This window comes from Nannospalax galili, unplaced genomic scaffold (assembly GCF_000622305.1).
Source record: "Nannospalax galili isolate Female #2095 unplaced genomic scaffold, S.galili_v1.0 scaffold49, whole genome shotgun sequence".
Taxonomy (NCBI): Eukaryota; Metazoa; Chordata; class Mammalia; order Rodentia; family Spalacidae; genus Nannospalax; species Nannospalax galili.
This window is the reverse complement of record NW_008359444.1, coordinates 1,368,536-1,378,371: the sequence shown is the minus strand read 5'-3', so window position 1 is coordinate 1,378,371 and position 9,836 is coordinate 1,368,536. Positions and strand designations below refer to the sequence as shown.

The 9,836-nt window shown below is 50.7% G+C and overlaps 1 protein-coding gene across 1 annotated transcript in view; it reads right to left on the bottom strand.

Moving 5' to 3' along the window:
• Adgra1 (adhesion G protein-coupled receptor A1) overlaps window positions 1-6,855 on the bottom strand; it is a 39,824-nt gene extending 32,969 nt beyond the window's left edge. The window contains exons 1-2 of the mRNA XM_008823161.2: window positions 6,278-6,855; window positions 5,401-5,596 (exon numbers count right to left, since the gene is read on the bottom strand). Of these exons, the coding sequence (XP_008821383.1) occupies window positions 5,401-5,403 (3 nt within the window). The 5' untranslated portion in view covers window positions 5,404-5,596; window positions 6,278-6,855. The remainder of the gene's footprint in view (window positions 1-5,400; window positions 5,597-6,277) is intronic.
• Between the last annotated feature and the right edge of the window lie 2,981 nt (window positions 6,856-9,836).

Genomic DNA, 9,836 nt, shown 5'->3' with positions numbered 1-9,836 from the left:
CCTTCCTTCCTCCCTTTCTTCCTTCCTTAATTGTGTGTGGGGGGGTATATGTGTATATATGTACACATTTGTGTGCAGGTACATGCACTCCTGCAGGTGTGCAGAGAACACATAAGCATGTCAGATTTCCTGCTCTGTCACTCTGCTTTAATCCTTTGAAATAGTCTCTCACTGAACCTGGAGTTATCCTGTTGGCCATTAAGCCCCAGTGATCTTTCTGTCTCTGTCCCACACAGTGCTGGGGTTATAGGAGCATGTATGTGGCCATGCCTGATGTTTTACATGGATGGAGGGGATTTGAACTCAGGCACTCTTACTACTGAGCCATCATTTCATTTTCCTTATCATCACCCACTGTGGGGTTTGGGGGAGTTTTTTTTTTTTTTTTTTTGACAGAGTCTCCCTATAGCCCCAGCTATGTGAAATATGTAGACCAGACTGCCCTAAATCTCACGGAGACCCACTTGCTTGTGCCTCCCTAATGGGTGTGCTACACCCAGCTGTTTTGCTTTGTTTTGAGACAGGGTCTCACTTTATAGCTGTTTCAGCCTCTAACGTGATGGGATTACCCGCATGAGCCACTGGCTTGGTTACTTTTCTTGTTCTTGGTTCCTTTTTTTCTTGGTTCTGTGCCAACCCAGATTGGTTTTATTAGAGCCTGATGTATGTCCTTGTCTGTCTTTTCAATGATAATTTAGTCTTACAGATTGATCAGTCTTTCGTGGGAATATTGTTGGGGGAAAGACAGTCATTTATTCACTCAAAACACCAACTAGACATTATATAAATATAGTTTGTTTGATTTTCTTTTAGGAGGGATACATGGGCTGATGAAATCATAAAGAGATTTGAAGAAAAACATGTTGAAAAGTATCTTGAAGATTTTCTTTCTAGGCTAATGGCTTGCTTAGTGTGCATAGTTCAAGGGGAGTGTTGGGGAGATGGCAAGGGATCATCTGAGAGAATGATAGCTTTGAGAAGTTTCTAGTCATCTAGATCTTTGACTGAATAAAAAGCAAGCAGGCAAACAAGCCTACAAAACCCCTATAAAGACCAAAATACACACACACACACACACACACACACACACACACACACACACACAAATAAAAGCCAGCCAAGCAACCAAAAACAAAACAGAACAACCCAGAATGCAAATGTTCTGAAACACAATGGTCTTTCAGGTGCCTGTAAGAGGAGGCAGGCATGGTATCAACTCCTGACCACCAGGGCCTCGCTAGGCTGAAACAAGACTACCACATACACGTTTCACAATTCAGTGTCTTTCTATCTCCTCACTCACTATTGACCTCAGTCCTGATTCTTCCTAGAGTTGGCCTCACATAGGTAGAGCTTCTCTTGTGCATCAGAGAGTGCTCCACTTCCAGCCTTCTGACCAGGGCACTGTAGGAAGAAAGGCAGTTCCCCTGGGACTGTCTGCACTCCATAGAACAGCAGAGGCAGAGTCTGGGGTCTCTCCCTCCACATACCTTTCCAGTGCGTCTTAAAAAATTAAATTAAAAAAATTTTAAATTCCATCACGATTACTCAGGACAGCTGGGGCTACAGGGAGACCCTGTCTCAAAAAGACCAAAAAAAAATGTATTTTATTGTGTGTGTGTATGTCTGTGTGTGTGTGTGTGTGTGTGTGTGTGTGTGTGTGTGTGTGCGACCATGCATGTGTGAAGATCAGAGGCCAACTTTGTGGAGTCAGTTCCCTCCTTTCACCTTTATGTGGGGTTCTAGGGGCTTGAGCTCAGGTTGTCAGGCTTTTACAGTTTGCTAGCCCACATCATATCTCTTTTGAATGTGCACTTAGGCGTGGAAAAGGAAACAGCATACCCAAGGGGTATTTGAATGCACCGTGTATCAGGATCCTCAACCCCAAACAAGGACTTGGGTCCCCTGTCAAATGCAGCTAAGGACCATTCGAATGGCAGTGAGGTCAGCCCTGAGCCACAACAAGTAAGGGCCAAGTGAGTTCTCTGTGAGAGCCCCAGTCCTCACTGCTGCTGCTGCTGCAGTTAACAGTGCTCACACTAAGGCAAAGCCACAGCACTGTGACAACCAAAAGAGAAGAGTAACACCTGATCAGCCAGACTCAGATACTGAAATTACTGGTAACCAGGAACAACACCACGTCACAGCATCCTACCCCATGCCACCCCACACTGTGCCATTCAACACTATTCCACACTGTCATCCCATAGTACCCCATCACATAAGGCCATTTTACTCCTTCCCATCTCACTCAGGTCATCTTATTCCATACCATCCTATATCACACCCTCCCACTGTACACCATCTCAAACCATAGCATTCTATACCACACCATCCCACACCACAGCACTCCACACTACACCATCCCACACTACAGCTCTCCACACTATACCATCCCATACCACAGCTCTCCGAACCATAGCATTCTATACCACACCATCCCACACCACAGCACTCCACACTACACCATCCCACACTACAGCTCTCCACACTATACCATCCCATACCACAGCTCTCCACACTACACCATCCCACACCACAGCTCTCCACACTACACCATCCCACACCACAGCTCTCCACACTACACCATCCCACACTACAGCTCTCCACACTACACCATCCCACACCACGGCTTTCCACACTACACCATCCCACACCATAGCTCTCCACACTATACCATCTCATACCACACCATTCCTTAGTACACCATCTTACACTACAGCATTTCACACTATACCATACTGTACCACAGCACTCCACACTACACTATCACACACCACAGCATTCCGTACTATGCAATCTCACACCACGTCATTCCTTACCATGACATTCTATGTTACACACCCCACACCATACTGTTCTATATCACATACCCACACCACACATTCCACCCACACCATTCTTTACCACACATCACATACCATACCATTTTATACCACACATCCACAACACCATTCTATATCATAGACCCCATTCTACACATCCCATACCACACCATCCTATACCACACACCCCATACCACACACCCCAGACCAGGAGATTCCACACTACAACAAACTATGTCTGTCACATCAGTCTATTCTCCTGCTTAGTTCCTCACCCCTGGTTGCTAGGCAAACCAGAACTATCTCTACTATGCGGAGAAAGTGCCTTAGTTGGTCCACCAGATTCATATGCTCTCAAGGAATGGCAGAGAGAAAGCAAAAGCTGAACATTTCTGTCATTCACAGGCATCACTTTGTCCCCTTTGAGTACACTTTCTCGGTGCTAGTAGGAGAATCACAGGTGACAGAGGGCAAAACCATTTGTGTCTGGGTGTCTGCTGGAATTAAGCAGTAGCGCCTAGTGCAGAAACAAGTTGGTTTGTTTCTGACTTTGTTATCTGTTGTGACACAGATGCCCTGGGCAGGGTGGAGATACCCTCAGCTTCACATTGGGGATGTGTGTTGTACAGGATAGGGGGATGTGACCTGGTGCCTGGTCATATGGGATAATCAGACAAGGATTATGTCTAGGGGGAGGAACATGGCAGGGACACAGATAAGCTTGAAGCAAAGAGGCTTGACCCCAGTATTCTTTCAAGCCCTGGCATGTGGTTCAGAAGACTACCAGTTGTGTCTTACTCCTGGGAGAAAGAAGGTGGTTTGCTGCTGGAAAGGTGTCTAGGAAGTTCCAGTAAGCACTCTGTAGGAGGCCATGGAGCAACACCTAAGGCCAAGCATGCTTAGAACCACTGTCCTTCCTGTCTTTGGGTCCCACATGAATTACAGCACCTGTACCGCACTCTATAGACATACAGAAGGTATGGCACCTTAGATGGACCATCTCACACTTCTGAGTTTCTCAAATACTCTCACCTGCAAGCTGTTGGTTAATGATAAAACCCCCAAAACTCCACAGGTTCCAGGCCAAGTTGACAGGAAGGCTTTTATGGTATGGGCTCTTGGATGGGCTGCCTGGAGCTGCTGGGTCCTGGCACGACCTTTGTGTGGAACAGGGGTCCCCACAGGGCTGCTGGCAACTGCTGTGGGTCCTGTGCATGGAGGTAGAGGGAGCAGAGGACAGGCACTTCTTGCATAGGGAGGTGAGTGAAGGTAAGGACCAGGGGCTCACAAGGAGGGGGACAGGAGGGGCTGGGCTGGGCGGTTGAATCCTGTCCAGTGGGTTCCATAGAGTGGACACTGTAACCACCCCACAGCCTCCTGAAGCACCAGTCAGTTCACTTGTCATCTACCAAGGGCAAGTTTCCATTTTGAAAACATTGTGAGTTTGAGGAGGGAAGCCACAAACCATTCCATGGCTGACAGCCATGTTGGGTGTGGTACCTGGGGGTCAGTATGGACAGGGTCAGAAGCCAAGAGAACCCCATGCCCAAGCTTGCTCTCCTTTGAGAGCAGCTAGTGCCTGGAACAGGTAACCTTGCTGGGGGTCAGAAGCATGGACATAACCTTTGCCTCAGCCAGCAGCAGAGCTAAGGTGATGTGGATCTGGGAATCAGGCATCTCCTTGTTGGGCATTTTGAATGGAACAAGAAGCAAGGGAGGCAGTGACTCAGACAGAATGCTCCTTACTGGGCAGACACACAGGTCTGCACCAAGGCGCCCATGTCCATGTCTGGGCTGTGGATGTGTTGTCCTGCTGGTCATCGGCATTCTCGGCACGCACCCCAGCCTGAGCGGCCCCTGTCAGCTGTCCCTTACGAGCACATACAATGCATTAATTACTCGGCTGTCAGTCTTTCTGGAGACCAACATGCAGCAACCATAATAAAAGCTTGTGGGAGCCTTCAGAAAGGGCCCCACTAAGTCTCAGATGCTGTTCCAACCGACTGACCACACTGTCCCTACCCCTTTCTAGTGAGAGAAACACCCTCACACCCCCTGCCCCTGTTGTAGCCTCAGCTGTATAAGCCCTCTGACTTTCTGAGGAGCAGGGACAGTGGGAAGGGCTCATGACCTGGCTGAGGTGCCCTGAGTGGGAGGAATCCTTGCTTAGGGCCAGACGAGGTTTCCCAGGGCATGGACAAGAGCCCCATGGATGGATGCCACTCTGTGGATTAAATGATTCGACATTGCCGTGTGCCTGCAGCTAATTAGTATGAACGGCATTAAGCAAGCCAGTGAGCAGACAGAACATGGCCAGGCAGCCAGCGATCCAGGGGCAGACATACCCTGGCAGGCAGTCTGAGACCCAGGGCAGCCAGGCTTTGCTGCCCTCAGCATTGCCCTCATAGAGTTCTCCCACCCCAGGACTGAGTGCATGCAGGATGGATGCTAACTGCCTAACCACCCCACAACTTACTTTCCTGCTCAGGCCTCCCTCATCAGAGGTGGCAGCCTCTTGGTCTGGCCAGAATGACAGGGTACCCTAAACTGCTGGCCCCATGGGCCATGTACTCACCATGAGCTCTGCAGAGTTAGGAAGGCAAGAGCACCGGTGGGGCTGCTGGCAGAGACCACTATGTTGTGCCCTTTCCCCCGCTAGCCTCCATGGCCACCTGGAAGGTCAAGTCCCAAAGTAGTCACGGTTGAGATCCTGGACAGGCTACCTCAGGATGAATGTGATGGGTCGACCGAGGATCTGTGGGGTGACCCACCTGCAAAGACAGTGGATGGTCAGAGTGTGAGCAGAGGGTCCTCCCAGCCCTTTGCTGGTTATGGGTCAGCACCCAGGTGTCCTCAGTGAGCGCCCAGCCCTTTCCCAAATTTTCCCTCTCCTGGCTCCTATCAACCTGTCTAGCCTGTGAGAGTCCCTGGCTCAGGCTCCATCTGAGGCATCTGGGGAGGTGGCAACAACCTGAGCTTTGAGGACTTGGGAGGGAACCTGACAGCTGGCAAATGCTACCCCCCGAGCAATCTCTGCTCACCATCCCAATGCAACAGCGCTATCCAGTCATTTCAGGCTGCACAAGCCAGATGAACATGTCTGTCAGTTTAAAACAAGAGAATTAGATAAACCTGAATTAATCTTCCAGTGCCCAACCAGACCCCCAGGCAGCACCTTCTGCTGCCTGATGTGGCTGGACCTTGGGGTCTGGCTTCTCCAGCATGGATTCCGTTGCCTGTGTTAGAGCTGCAAGGTTTTGTTGGGGGCTCCAAGCCCCAGACTTACCCAAAGTTGTTCAGAATCTGCCTTCCCAACAGCAGGAATGGCCTCACCCCGGCAGTGTTTCTGCCCCCGAAATGACCCTCATGAGTGGCCACTGTGGCTGATCAGCAGCTTGACCAGAATGCTGCCCCCAACCCAGACCCCAGGACTAAGCCTCCAAACTTCTCACCTATTTTGGTAAAAGCAGCTGGAGAGGCACAGGTCTCACGTCTCTCACAGGCGAGATGTGACATGTTCCTCGTGCCAAGGAACAGCTTTCCATGACGAAAGGCTTTAGATTGGACCTTGGAGCTTGCAAGTGGAGTTATCAACAGATTGTAGGGCTGCAGCCTGGCGGACTGTGGACAGCAGCGCTGGGGACGGAGCTCTGCACCCGGAGGGAGTGAGTCAGAGCCAGGAGGAGCAGGCATCCAATGCGCTCTCTGCAGGCAGCTTCCAGCTCTGGGCTGGGGGATGCCAGCCGCCTGCGTCTGCCTTCTGCAGAGGCAGCCAGGGGACGAAGGACCGGCCGGGAAGCAGGAGCTGTAACCATGGGGACTGGGGGAGGCGCGGATGGCGGCAGCGCGGTGGCCCGGCTCCCTGCGGCAGAGCCGGAATGGTTCTTCCCAGCCCGGCCGCTGGCTGCCGGTCACACTGCAGAGTCGATTTAAAGAGACAACCGACCAAGGTTTGCTGCTTGCTTCCAACAGATTCAGACAACTCACATTAAAGCATTTCTCTGAAAGGAGGACAGGATGATATTATTTCATTTTTAAAGCTGATCCCTGTCTGTTGAGGCTCCAAAACCATAAAGGTGTAAAAGAAAATTGATTTTGGAGGAATTTTCACAACCCTTTTGTATTAAAATATTTTCAAATCCAAATATGCCAAAACTGAGGCAAAGGTGTCTGAATCTAGCCTGGCGTGAGTCAGCAGGCCTGGTGATGCCTGTGGACAGGGACTGGCTGGGCAGAAAGAGGTTTCCCTATCCTCACCGTTAAGCCCCATCCCCCAGCCTGGGCTATAGAGCTGGACACTGAAGAAGAGGCCAGGGCACAGGTTTTACCCGTGGTGAGGTGGCCTGAACCAGGCTGGCTGGCTGAGAGGAGGGCCAGGAGAGGATCTAGATGGGAGATATTGGTGGGGGCACTGGGTGATACCACCTGTCTGGGGGCCTTTCTGCCTGACCACTCCTTTCCTTGGCTCTCAGCCCTACTCAGCTTCTTTGCTCTTCCAGGTGTTCTTAAAGCTGGTGCTTATTCCAGGGGGGTCCCCAGGTCCCTGCCACCCTGGATTTTGAGGGGCCTGAAGCCAGAACTCCTGGGAGTTTAAGAATCATGAAGGCAGAATTAGACCGAAAGACATTTTGGTCTTTGCCTTAGAAGCCGTGCGGTATATTGCCTCTGAGTGAGATGTGGTTAATTGTCCTCTGTCCCAGCACTCAGTGAGGACACTGCGATGAGCCTTGAACTTCAGATGAGGGACCAGAGACCCAGGGGGATTCTGTCTGGTCACAGTACCATAAGCCCTATATGTGTTCTTAACTCCCAGGGTGGCTCTCCCAGGAAATGGAGGGCAGCCAAGGTCCCAGATAGATCCTGGATGATGGTCCTGGTCAAGTAGGTAGGCAAAGGGCAGAAAGGGAAGCAGGGAGGGGGTCTGGACCAGGACAGGCTCTGGTAGCCCATCATGTGTGCCTCAAATGATGTCCCTCAGCCTCTTTCAGGACTGGCCAGAACCAGAAATTGCTCATCGCCTCTTTTCACTGTAGTTGGGCCCTAGCTAGAGTCTCCAGAAACAAAGCCCAGGGCCTAGTTTTGTGAATGCTGGGGCACTGAACTGCTGGCTTCCACCCAGTCATAGCTGTTCCACCTTCCCCTCTGCAGATGCACCAGGGCCCAGGTTTGGACCTGCCTGTGGAGAACATCACTTTAGACCACATTTCTAGGACAGTACAGGGGACCGAGGTGCTGCGATGACCTTTGTATGCCCGTGTTCTGTACACAACACATAGCACCACCCCCGTGGGATGGGGAAACTGATGCATGACACAGCCCTTTGCTGCTGTTCTGGGAGCCGCCTGGCCTTGTCTATCAGGCAGGCTACATTTGCCTCTTTCTGGGAGAGTAACTGTCTGTGTGGCTGTTCTGTGTACTCATGGAGTCCTGGCAATGTGGCTCCAGCCTCAAGTCTCCTGTCCCTTAACACTAGGAATACTGTAAGTCATTCTTCAGCAAGGAACCTGACCCCAGGTGGGCCTGGGAGATGCTTGCATGAGCCTGAGTGCCTATGCCTGTCTGGCATGAGGTGCCATGAGGTCTGTGCCCTTCTGGGCACCCTTTGCCTGGTGGACTCAGTATTGCCATCAGGCTGCATGCTGTTTCCAATCTGTGCATGACAGTCATCTAAGAGTACCTGTTGACTCCCTGAACTGGTTGGTCAAAGAAGAAAGTACAGGAAAAGAGAGTCTGGGACAATGGTAGTGAAGTAACCCCAAATTCAAGGCCACTACGATGCAGGCAACAAAAACCCTCACTGTGGACAGGAGAAATCGATTCCTTTGTATAAGGAAACACGATTTTCTGCCCCGCAGGTGTAGGTCCTTGCTCAGGGCACATTCTGTCTACAAAAGTTCTGTGACTTGGGTCCTTGCAGAGAAGCCAGCAGAGGGTGTTAGTTTCTGCATCTGTGACAGTCACACAGAAAAGGTGTCTTGCAAGGAGTTGGCTCCTGAGATGGCAGGGATATGGGGGACAGTGGGGATGGAGACAACTGGCTGGAAGTCTCTGGCACATGCTGATAGGAATTTCCTTGGGAAGACCCCAGAGGTAATCTTCAAGCCTGTCCACTGCTGGGGCAGTCACCCTACCTAGACAGCCAGGATCATCTATCTCATGTGTGGTAAACAGCAAGTGATCATCATTATTCACAGTATCTATAAGGACCCTCTCAGCAACACTTCCATTTGTGTTTGACAGAGACAAGACAGCAACCCTGGTGACATGTGGACTGTCCCATTAGGCTGCCTCTTCATAAAGGGCCAGATCACAGTTCTCTCAGGCTCTGGGCCAGGTGCTTATGACAGCCTCCCATCCTGCTGGTGGATGCAGACGCTTAACAAAAGGCTGATTGGGTGGCAACACTGGAATTCCACTTAATTTTTAGGGATTGTAAAATGTTATTCTTATTTTTTCCAACTTCTTAAAACTGTAAAAAAGATTGTTCTGCTTATAAGTTGCACATGACAAGCAGGGACTGTATTGACTCTGGGGCCATCAGCCCACCCTGGCTGCAGGAAACATGTCCTGTCCTCAGGACATGGCCAGATCTCTCCTAGGTTCCTGCCATTGCTGGCACGGGGCTGTGTCTGGCCACAGGACTGTTTCCTGCTGCAAATCCTATCTCAAAAACCACACAGAGGGCCCCAAGGCTGTGCTGCCTGTTGAAGGCGTAGTCCTAGATCTCCAGCAGGTGGACAGCTCCAGTTTCTTTGTTGTCCTCGGGTTTTGCCTCAGATTTTTGGACTGTGAGGGGTCAACCAGCACATCTTGTGGGCCGAACGGTTGACTCTGGCCTCCTCTGAAGCATTATGACCTTCTCAGTAGCCTTTGACTCTGGCTAATTGGTGCTATAGAGCCATGGATGCTTGCTGTGGAAAGCTGGGAGAGCTTATCAAACCCAAGTGAGCTTGTGAGTGCTGTCTGGTTAGAGACGGGGCTCAGCTGGAACACAAGCCATTCCAAATTCAG